General features: G+C 30.4%; 1 protein-coding gene across 6 annotated transcripts in view; it reads right to left on the bottom strand.

Annotated features, from left to right (window-relative positions):
• Positions 1 to 3,230: 3,230 nt before the first annotated feature.
• Positions 3,231 to 12,653, bottom strand: part of LOC133645102 (rod cGMP-specific 3',5'-cyclic phosphodiesterase subunit alpha-like) — a 121,038-nt gene continuing 111,615 nt past the window's right edge. For all 6 annotated transcript variants that reach the window (XM_062039903.1, XM_062039904.1, XM_062039905.1 and 3 more), the window contains 2 exons: positions 8,581 to 8,749; positions 3,231 to 4,386 (listed from right to left, as the gene is read on the bottom strand). In XM_062039903.1, the coding sequence (XP_061895887.1) occupies positions 4,346 to 4,386; positions 8,581 to 8,749 (210 nt within the window). In that variant the 3' untranslated portion in view covers positions 3,231 to 4,345. The remainder of the gene's footprint in view (positions 4,387 to 8,580; positions 8,750 to 12,653) is intronic.

Genomic DNA, 12,653 nt, shown 5'->3' with positions numbered 1-12,653 from the left:
TATTGTCATCTTCATATATAGTATCAGTATCAGTGTGATGATATTGTCATATATTTATATATAGTATCAGTATCAGTGTGATGATATTGTCATCTTCAAATATAGTATCAGTATCAGTGTGATGATATTGTCATCTTCATATTATATAGTATCAGTATCAGTGTGATGATATTGTCATCTTCATATTATATAGTATCAGTATCAGTGTGATGATATTGTCATATTCATATATAGTATCAGTATCAGTGTGATGATATTGTCATATATTTATATATAGTATCAGTATCAGTGTGATGATATTGTCATCTTCATATATAGTATCAGTATCAGTGTGATGATATTGTCATATATTTATATATAGTATCAGTATCAGTGTGATGATATTGTCATCTTCAAATATAGTATCAGTATCAGTGTGATGATATTGTCATCTTCATATTATATAGTATGAGTATCAGTGTGATGATATTGTCATCTTCATATTATATAGTATCAGTATCAGTGTGATGATATTGTCATATATTCATATTATATAGTACGAGTATCAGTGTGATGCTATTTATATATAGTTATGTAGTTTCTAGAGCCAGGGAATGTGATGCTATTGATATATAGTTATGTAATTTCTAGAGCCAGGGAATGTGATGCTATTGATATATAGTTATGTAGTTTCTAGAGCCAGGGAATGTGATGCTATTGATATATAGTTTCTAGAGCCAGGGAATGTGATGCTATTGATATATAGTTATGTAGTTTCTAGAGCCAGGGAATGTGATGCTATTGATATATAGTTATGTAGTTTCTAGAGCCAGGGAGTGTGATGCTATTGATATATAGTTATGTAATTTCTAGAGCCAGGGAATGTGATGCTATTGATATATAGTTTCTAGAGCCAGGGAATGTGATGCTATTGATATATAGTTTCTAGAGCCAGGGAATGTGATGCTATTGATATATAGTTATGTAGTTTCTAGAGCCAGGGAATGTGATGCTATTGATATATAGTTATGTAGTTTCTAGAGGCAAAAACAATGACTTTATGATACAATTCTAAAATCGGAGTTGCCAGTTTTTTTTCTTTTACTGTAAAATCTAAGTTTGTTTGTTTGTACTGTAAAATGTAATATAGTTTTTACAGTGCTATACTGTAGATCAGGGGTCCACAAACTACGTCCCGTGGGAAGTCACAAGGAAAAAAAAACAAAATAAATTATGTTTTTTTTTTTGTTTATTATAATTTTTTAAAATCTATCCTTTCTAATCCATTTTATACCGCTTGTTACTTTTGCTGTATCCTAGCCTGTTGTCTAAAAATGCATTTTACCATCGATAACATGACATCATCGCGCTTGAAATTTATACATATATATATATACTGTATATATATATATATATATATATATATATATATATATATATATATATATACTGTATATATATATATATATATATATATATATATATATATATACATAGTATATACACATATGCATATATACATATATATGTATATATATGCATGAATATATATATGCACACACACATATGTATACATTTATATATATATATATATATGTATGCATACATATGTATATATATATATATATATATATATATATATATATATATGTATGCATACATATGTATATATATATATATATGTATGCATACATATATATATATATATATATATATATATATATATACATATGTATGCATACATATGTATATATATATATATATATATACATATATATATATATATATATATATATATATATATATATATATATATATATATATATATATACATATGTATGCATACATATGTATATATATATATATATATATATATATATATATATATATGTACATATATAGTATATACACATATGCATATATACATATATATGTATATATATGCATGAATATATATATGCACACACACATATGTATACATTTATATATATATATATATATATATATATGTATGCATACATATATATATATATATATATATATATATATATATATATATATATATATATATATATATATATACATACATATGTATGCATATATATATATATATATATATATATATATATATATATATACATATATATACATATATATACATATGTATGCATACATATATATATATATATATATATATATATATATATATGTATATATATAGTATATACACATATGCATATATACATATATATGTATATATATGCATGAATATATATATGCACACACACATATGTATACATTTATATATATATATATATATATATATATATATATATATATATATATATATATATATATATATGTATGCATACATATATATATATATATATATATATATATATATATATATATATATATATATATATATATATATATATATATGTATGCATACATATATATACATATATATATATGTATGCATACATATATATACATATATATATATATATATATATATATATATACATATGCATGCATATATATATATATATATATATATATATATATATATATATATATATATATATATATATATATATATATATATAGTACAATGACAGTAGGTGTAGTAGAAGTACAGTAGGTGTAGTAGAAGTATATCAGATGTAGGAGAAGTACAGTAGATGTAGTAGAAGTACAGTAGAAGTAATACAAGTACAGTAAGTGTAGTAGAAGTACAGTAGATGTAGTAGCAGTACAGTAGATGTGGTGAAAGTACAGTAGATGTAGTAGCAGTACAGTAGATGTGGTAGAAGTACAGTAGATGTAGTGGAAGTACAGTAGGAGTACAGTAGATGTAGTAAAAGTACAGCAGATGTAGTAGCAGTACAGTAGATGTAGTAAAAGTAAAGTAGATGTAGAAGCAGTACAGTAGATGAAGTGTAAGTACAGTAGGAGTACAGTAGATGTAGTAAAAGTACAGTCGATGTAGTAGCAGTACAGTAGATGTAGTAAAATTACAGTAGATGTAGTACTAGTACAGTAGATGAAGTGGAAGTACAGTATATGTAGTAGTAGTACAGTAGATGAAGTGGAAGTACAGTATATGTAGTAGTAATACAGTAGATGAAGTGGAAGTACAGTATATGTAGTAGTAGTACAGTAGATGTAGTAGTAGTACAGTAGATGAAGTGAAAGTACAGTATATGTAGTAGTAGTACAGTAGATGTAGTAAAATTACAGTAGATGTAGTAGTAATAGTACAGTAGATGTAGTAAAATTACAGTAGATGTAGTAGAAGTACAGTAGAGGTACAGTAGATGTAGTAGCAGTACAGTAGATGTAGTAAAACTACAGTAGATGTAGTAGTAGTACAGTAGATGTGGTAGAAGTACAGTAGATGTAGTAAAAGTACAGTAGATGTAGTAAAACTACAGTAGATATTGTAGCAGGACAGTAGATGTAGTACAATTACAGTAGATGTAGTAGAAGTACAGTAGATGTAGTAGTAGTAGTACAGTAGATGTAGTAGAAGTACAGTAGATGTAGTAGTAGTAGTACAGTAGATGTAGTAGAAGTACAGTAGAGGTACAGTAGATGTAGTAACAGGACTGTAGATGTAGTAGCAGTACAGTAGATGTAGTAGAAGTACAGTAGAGGTACAGTAGGTGTAGTAACAGGACTGTAGATGTAGTAGCAGTACAGTAGATGTAGTAGAAGTACAGTAGATGTAGTAGTAGTAGTAGTACAGTAGATGTAGTAGAAGTACAGTAGAGGTACAGTAGATGTAGTAACAGGACTGTAGATGTAGTAGCAGTACAGTAGATGTAGTAGAAGTACAGTAGATGTAGTAGTAGTAGTAGTACAGTAGATGTAGTAGAAGTACAGTAGATGTAGTAGTAGTAGTAGTACAGTAGATGTAGTAGAGGTACAGTAGATGTAGTAACAGGACTGTAGATGTAGTAGCAGTACAGTAGATGTAGTAGAAGTACAGTAGATGTAGTATTAGTAGTACAGTAGATGTAGTAGAAGTACAGTAGATGTAGTAGTAGTAGTACAGTAGATGTAGTAGAAGTACAGTAGAGGTACAGTAGATGTAGTAACAGGACTGTAGATGTAGTAGCAGTACAGTAGATGTAGTAGAAGTACAGTAGAGGTACAGTAGATGTAGTAACAGGACTGTAGATGTAGTAGAGGTACAGTAGATGTAGTAGAAGTACAGTAGAGGTACAGTAGATGTAGTAACAGGACTGTAGATGTAGTAGAGGTACAGTAGATGTAGTAGTAGTAGTACAGTAGATGTAGTAGAAGTACAGAAGAGGAACAGGACTGTAGATGTAGTAGAGGTACAGTAGATGGCGCCACACTAACTGAGAGTACAGGTCTTTGACTGTGCTGCTGCACCAGCTGCAGGGAAAAGAAGAAAAGAAAAATCAATGAAGATGATAATTGATGATGAATACTTGACACTTCAATATGTGTACTGTACTTATTGGTACTAATTGATGATGAATACTTGACACTTCAATATGTGTACTGTACTTATTGGTACTAATTGATGATGAATAGTTGACACTTCAATATGTGTACTGTACTTATTTGTACTAATTGATGATGAATACTTGACACTTCAATATGTGTACTGTACTTATTGGTACTAATTGATGATGAATACTTGACACTTCAATATGTGTACTGTACTTATTGGTACTAATTGATGGTGAATACTTGACACTTCAATATGTGTACTGTACTTATTGGTACTAATTGATGATGAATACTTGACACTTCAATATGTGTACTGTACTTATTGGTACTAATTGATGATGAATACTTGACACTTCAATATGTGTACTGTACTTATTGGTACTAATTGATGATGAATACTTGACACTTCAATATGTGTACTGTACTTATTGGTACTAATTGATGATGAATAATCGACACTTCAATATGTGTACTGTACTTATTGGTACTAATTGATGATGAATACTTGACACTTCAATATGTGTACTGTACTTATTGGTACTAATTGATGATGAATACTTCAGACTTCAATATGTGTACTTATATGGAAAACACAGAAAATATGCAATATTAGTAATATTAGTAAGTATTTGGAGCCACGTATTTTAATTATTTTTGAGCAAGTAGTTATAAAAAAGAAATCCCACTAAAGGGATCAAAAGGGTCCTACTCATAAAAGTGTTTAAAATAAGGACTAAAAAAATACATATTTCAACAGTTAAATCTCTAGATAAACTTCAGATTTATTCGTCACTTAGAAGTTATTACTTTATTATCTTTGTTTTTTATAAGGGAAACACAAAATATGCAACATTAGTAATATTAGTAAGTATTTGGAGCCTTGAATAGGTCAATAATTCATAACACTTATTTTAATTATTTTTGAGCAAGTACAGTTATAAAAAAGAAATCCCACTAAAGGGATTGTGGATAATGCCTATGTTTAAGAGTTATTTCTTTATTCATAATCATGTTTGAATCAGCTCATATTTTTCCATGTATACTCTGTATACTAGTTTCTCTTTGTCTTCAGATTGCCTGTTTAGACAGGGTCGTAAACCATCAGGAATGTGAACACAACCCCCAAGTCTCTCTTCTTATCAGTGTTGAGAGGAGGGGGGGGGGGGGGGAAGATGGGGGCTTTCTTTGTGTGAAAAGAGGTGCTTTTTCCTTTGGAATGCCAGATCAACTTGGGCTGCGCATTCGTATGTGTTGTTCGAGGCTGGTCTCTATTCTCAAATATTTGACAATAAATTACAAAATACCTATTCTGTGCTTGGTGGTACCTTTGAGTCAGTTTATATGTCATCTGAGGAACTTGGGACTGACCAGCGTTTTACATCCCACTTGGAGGAACATCTGGTCAAACGCAACAGGATCAAAAGGGTCCTACTCATAAAAGTGTTTAAAATAAGGACTAAAAAAATACATATTTCAACAGTTAAATCTCTAGATAAACTTCAGGGGCCGTACTTATCAAGCTTCTTAGAGTGCCATTTTACACTTATGTCCTGAGAATTTGCGAAATTTAGTCCCACTCTCAAACTTAAGAATAAAAGCTTTTTTATCAACGTTCTTAAGTCTAAGAATCACTCCTACTCTCCACGATATTTAAGAGACCTTCAGAGGTGTCTTAAGTGGTTAGGAGTTGCCAGCAGGGGATGGCACTGAGGCGAGAGAGACGTGCGCGAACGTTCAGGGAACGGAACAATGTTTGTTTGTTTTTTGATGACGAGCAGCTGATCAAACGGTATCGTTTAGACAGAGCGGATATTATTTTTGTCACAGATTTAATACTTTTCGATTCCTTGTTGATTTCTGCATGTGTCTGCAGTGGGCTAGTATATATAGAGCCACCCACACCACTTTCAAATGAGTTGCCTAATTAATGAATTGGAAATCGTTTAGACAGAGCGGATATTATTTTTGTCACAGATTTAATACTTTTCGATTCCTTGTTGATTTCTGCATGTGTCTGCAGTGGGCTAGTATATATAGAGCCACCCACACCACTTTCAAATGAGTTGCCTAATTAATGAATTGGAAAGAAAATGTTATGACAGTAGCGTATGTGTGTGGCCGTGAGGTGAGTGACGTCAGTGAGTGTGTGGGCGAGAGAAGAGAAGAGAGGGAGCGGTAGCGTGAGTGCCGGCGGGGACTAGTTTGTTTTGTATTATTTTGTAGTTTATTGTCAAAATATACACTCCCATTGTCCACTTCAATATTTCCAAGATATTTCTTTATTCTTAGACAACGGATTCCCTTCCGTGATTGGTCATTTCTATGGACACAGAAATGACGTCACCTAAAATTGCGTTTACGGCACATAGTAATGTCGTCATTCAGCTCTGAGTGTGACACTTAAGATTCAGTCCTACACTTCGCTGAAAGTGTGAGTAAGACGCTTGATAACTAACTTTTAAGTGCAGCTTTCAGCCAAGAATTTATTTACTCTTAAGTCAACTCTTAGCAGACTTCTTAGGAGTAATTCTAAGAAGCTTGATAAGTACGGCCCCAGATGTATTCGTCACTTAGAAGTTATTACTTTATTATCTTTGTTTTTTATAAGGGAAACACAAAATATGCAACATTAGTAATATTAGTAAGTCATTGTAACCTTGAATAGATCAGTAATTCATAACATTGATTTGAATCCATTAATATTTTTCAAGAAATGACAGTTTAAAAAAACAACAACTAATCGCACTAATATTCTCCAGGATCCAAAAGGGTCCCACTCATAAAAGTGTTAAAAATAAGTCAAAGACTTTATTTTTTCTGAAAACGTTGTTTCTATATGGAAAACACAAAATATGCAATATTAGTAATATAAGAGATCAATAATTCATAACATTGATTTTGACTCATTATTATTTTTGAGCAATGACAGTTTGAAAGAAAAAAAACCAGCCTGCATGGCTATTAATCATATTGGAGACAACATTGCAACTTTGTCTCGTTACTTTTCACCTGTTTGCTCTTTTATTACACTTTTTATGTTGTTTTTAAAAAAATATTATTTTCAGAATGTGCCACGAGCCGTGAAAAGATAGCTGCGGGCCACAAATGTCCCCCGGGAGGATCTTTGCAAACCTCCGTTCCAGTACTTCCCCAATTCCATGACTGTTGATGCGTTAAACAGCAGCACAAGACATATTTCTGCCTCATTCTTGTGAGAATCCTGCATGTGACTGAAGCATTGGTTACGGACTAGCTGCAGTGTGCTCAAACAACCACCAGTGAGCAGATAATACTGCATCATGTCTTCCTCTTTGGGACTAATCAGGTCTTGCCTTAATTTAAAAAAAAAGGAAATTAATTTTTTTTTTAAAGGTAAAAAAAAATTACAAATTTGAAAAAATTTTAAAAATGTAAAAAAAAAATATATTTTTTAAATTAATTAAAAATTAAAAATAAAAAAAAAATAAAAAAATGTTTAATGTTTAAAAAAAATAATTTTAATTTTAAAAATGTAAAAAATGTAACATTTAAAAAAAATGTAAAAAAAGTTTTTTTTTAAATTTTATAAAATTAAAAGATTTTAAAAAATTTAAAAATTAAAAAAAAAATTATTATTATTTTTTTTTAAATTTAACATTGAAAAATTTTACATTGAAAAATGTAGAATTTAAAAATTGAAAAATGTATAAATTAATAATTAAAAATTTAAAAATGTATAAATTAAACATTTTTAAATTGAAATTTAAAAATGTAGAATTAAAAAATACAAAATTTGAATTAATAAAATGTAAAAAAAAATATTAAAAAATTAAAAAATATTTTTTTAAAATTACAAATTTAAAAAAATTTAAAATTTTTTTTTTTTTTCAAAAATGTAACATTTAAAAGTGTAACATTTAAATATTTTACATTGAAACATTTTGAATTTAAAAATTGAAAATGTAAAAATGAATAATTACAATGTTAAACTCAGGCTCTATGTGAGGGAGGAGGTAAAAACTAAGATGTTTCTTGTCAACTATGATTTCCAGTTCACCCCTCCCCTTCCTGCTACGTGGCCAAGGTGGCGCCTGCTCAGGGTGGTACTCCGTTTAAGCACAAGTTGCGACCCACCTTGTCTGGCGGCAGCAGCCTTCCCCGCCGCCTCCTCCTTGGCCTTCTTGTCCGCCTCGATGACGGCGACCTTGGCCTCGTGCTCCTCCTTGAGAGCGTTCCACTCCTTCCTGTTGTTCAGCAGGCGATCCAGCATCGGCGTGATCTCCACGTGGAAACGACTGAACTCCTGCACCAGCGACACGCCACTTTATAACACGACCTACTCAACTAGCTGTCTATGGCGACATCTGCTGGCAAAGCCTTAGATTACACTTTAACCTTCCTCTAGAGCAGGGGTGTCAAAGTCATTTCAGCTGAGGCCCGCCGGGAGGAACATCTATTCCCAAGTAAAATCATGGCATGATAAAGACAACTCCAGCTTGTTTTCTTGGTTTTACCTTGGCCAAAAATAGAACAAGCACATTATGAAAACGTACAAATCACAACTAATCCTCTGGACAAAACACTTCAAGTTTGTTGAAAATTCTAAAGGAAATTGATGCAGCTTCAAATACACAATGAGCTCAGACTTGGTCTCAGTGGGTCTACAAAACCAGGATTAAGTCAGTCTTTCTGGGATTGAACAATAAACACAACATGTTAACTCTTCTAGGTATCAAACACCTCCTTTGTCATGTCCACGTATCAATCCAGTGCTAACTCAACAAACCGTAAGAAACGGAGGTCAAAACTATTCAAAAGGGTTGAATTCACTTGTCTCGTGTTTGAGACATTTCGGGGTAAGGAGGGTGCCAAATGAGCATGTGTTCAAGCACAAGACATAAAACAGCAGGTGTTGAGTTTCATGTGGGTCGAGGAGGAGGAGCCACAGTCACCCTTTACTGTGTTTGCTTGCCTAGCAGAATTGCTATTGTGACTTTCAGTGGACACATTTAGAACAGTAGTTTCTTTCGTTAAAAAAAATAAATAAATCCCTCATTTTTATAGTTGGCAAACTCATCACGCAAGCTGCAAAAAACATGTCGGGATTTTTACTGTCAAAAAGTCCGGATTTTTTCCAAGTGTCAAAAAGTCTGCATTTTTTTCTAAGTGTCAAAAAGTCTGGATTTTTTCTAAGTGTCAAATAGTCAGAATTTTTTCCAAATGTCAAAAAGTCTGGATTTTTTCTAAGTGTCAAAAAGTCTGCATTTTTTTAAGTGTCAAAAAGTCTGGATTTTTTCTAAGTGTCAAAAGTTGGCATTTTTTTTAATTGTCAAAAAATTGGGATTTTTTTTGTTAAAAAAACGGGATTTTTTTCTAAGTGTCAAAAAGTCAGGATTTCTTTTTTCCAAAAAATCGACATTTTTTCCAAGTGTCAAAAATCAGGATTATTTTCGTCAAAAAGTCAGGATTTTTTTTAAGTGTCAAAAAGTTGGGATTTTTCTGTGTCAAAAAGTCTGCATTTTTTTTAAGTGTCAAAAAGTTGGGATTTTTCTGTGTCAAAAAGTCGGCATTTTTTTTTCTGTCAAAAGTTGGTATTTTTTTCTAAGTGTCAAAAAGTCAGGATTTATTTTATCAAAAAGTCTGGATTTTTTCTAAATGTCAAAAAATTGGGATTTTTTCTAAGTGTCAAAAAATTGGGATTTTTTTCTAAGTGTCAAAAAATTGGGATTTTTTCCAAGTGTCACAAAATTGGGATTTTTTCCAAGTGTCAAAAAGTCTGTATTTATTCTAAGTGTCAAAAGTTGGCATTTTTTTTAATTGTCAAAAAATTGGGATTTTTTTGTCAAAAAAATCAGGATTTTTTCTAAGTGTCAAAAAATCAGGATTTCTTTTTTCCAAAAAAATCGAGATTTTTTCCAGGTGTCAAAAATCAGGATTACTTTCGTCAAAAAGTCAGGATTTTTTCAAAGTGTCAAAAAGTCTGGATTTTTTTTAAGTGTCAAAAAGTTGGGATTTTTCTGTGTCAAAAAGTCTGCATTTTTTTAAGTGTCAAAAAGTTGGGATTTTTCTGTGTCAAAAAGTCTGCTTTTTTTTTTAAGTGTCAAAAAGTCGGCTTTTTTTTCTGTCAAAAGTTGGTATTTTTTTCTAAGTGTCAAAAAGTCAGGATTTATTTTATCAAAAAGTCTGGATTTTTTCTAAATGTCAAAAAATTGGGATTTTTTCTAAGTGTCAAAAAATTGGGATTTTTTTCCAAGTGTCAAAAAATTGGGATTTTTTCTAAGTGTCAAAAAGTCTGGATTTTTTCTAAGTGTCAAATAGTCTGAATTTTTTCCAAGTGTCAAAAAGTCGGGATTTTTTCTAAGTGTCAAAAAGTCGGCATTTTTTCTAAGTGTCAAAAAATTGGGATTTTTTTCTAAGTGTCAAAAAATTGGGATTTTTTTCCAAGTGTCAAAAAATTGGGATTTTTACCAAGTGTCAAAATGTCTGGATTTATTCTAAGTGTCAAAAGTTGGCATTTTTTTTAATTGTCAAAAAATTGGGATTTTTTTTTGTCAAAAAATCAGAATTTTTTCCAGGTGTCAAAAAGTCAGCATTTCTTTTTTCCAAAAAATCGAGATTTTTTCCAAGTGTCAAAAATCAGGATTACTTTCGTCAAAAAGTCAGGATTTTTTCAAAGTGTCAAAAAGTCTGCATTTTTTTTAAGTGTCAAAAAGTTGGGATTTTTCTGTGTCAAAAAGTCTACTTTTTTTTTAAGGGTCAAAAAGTCGGCTTTTTTTTTCTGTCAAAAGTTGGGTTTTTTTTCCAAGTGTCAAAAAGTCAGGATTTATTTTATCAAAAAGTCTGGATTTTTTCTAAATGTCAAAAAATTGGGATTTTTTCTAAGTGTCAAAAAATTGGGATTTTTTTCCAAGTGTCAAAAAATTGGGATTTTTTCTAAGTGTCAAAAAGTCTGGATTTTTTTCTAAGTGTCAAAAAGTCCGGATTTTTTCCAAGTGTCAAAAAGTCTGCATTTTTTTCTAAGTGTCAAAAAGTCTGGATTTTTTCTAAGTGTCAAATAGTCTGAATTTTTTCCAAGTGTCAAAAAGTCGGGATTTTTTCTAAGTGTCAAAAAGTCGGCATTTTTTCTAAGTGTCAAAAAATTGGGATTTTTTTCTAAGTGTCAAAAAATTGGGATTTTTTTCCAAGTGTCAAAAAATTGGGATTTTTTCCAAGTGTCAAAATGTCTGGATTTATTCTAAGTGTCAAAAGTTGGCATTTTTTTTAATTGTCAAAAAATTGGGATTTTTTTTTGTCAAAAAATCAGAATTTTTTCCAGGTGTCAAAAAGTCAGCATTTCTTTTTTCCAAAAAATCGAGATTTTTTCCAAGTGTCAAAAATCAGGATTACTTTCGTCAAAAAGTCAGGATTTTTTCAAAGTGTCAAAAAGTCTGCATTTTTTTTAAGTGTCAAAAAGTTGGGATTTTTCTGTGTCAAAAAGTCTGCTTTTTTTTTAAGGGTCAAAAAGTCGGCTTTTTTTTTCTGTCAAAAGTTGGTTTTTTTTTCCAAGTGTCAAAAAGTCAGGATTTATTTTATCAAAAAGTCTGGATTTTTTCTAAATGTCAAAAAATTGGGATTTTTTCTAAGTGTCAAAAAATTGGGATTTTTTTCCAAGTGTCAAAAAATTGGGATTTTTTCTAAGTGTCAAAAAGTCTGGATTTTTTTCTAAGTGTCAAAAAGTCCGGATTTTTTCCAAGTGTCAAAAAGTCTGCATTTTTTTCTAAGTGTCAAAAAGTCTGGATTTTTTCTAAGTGTCAAATAGTCTGAATTTTTTCCAAGTGTCAAAAAGTCGGGATTTTTTCTAAGTGTCAAAAAGTCGGCATTTTTTCTAAGTGTCAAAAAATTGGGATTTTTTTCTAAGTGTCAAAAAATTGGGATTTTTTTCCAAGTGTCCAAAAATTGGGATTTTTTCCAAGTGTCAAAAAGTCTGGATTTATTCTAAGTGTCAAAAGTTGGCATTTTTTTTAATTGTCAAAAAATTGGGATTTTTTTTGTCAAAAAATCAGGATTTTTTCCAGGTGTCAAAAAGTCAGGATTTATTTTTTCCAAAAAATCGAGATTTTTTTCCAAGTGTCAAAAATCAGGATTATTTTCGTCAAAAAGTCAGGATTTTTTCAAAGTGTCAAAAAGTCTGCATTTTTTTTAAGTGTCAAAAAGTTGGGATTTTTCTG

Source organism: Entelurus aequoreus, linkage group LG28, assembly GCF_033978785.1.
Source record: "Entelurus aequoreus isolate RoL-2023_Sb linkage group LG28, RoL_Eaeq_v1.1, whole genome shotgun sequence".
NCBI classification, from domain to species: domain Eukaryota; kingdom Metazoa; phylum Chordata; class Actinopteri; order Syngnathiformes; family Syngnathidae; genus Entelurus; species Entelurus aequoreus.
The sequence above is the reverse complement of the archived record's forward strand: the minus strand, read 5'-3'. Positions and strand labels throughout refer to the sequence as shown.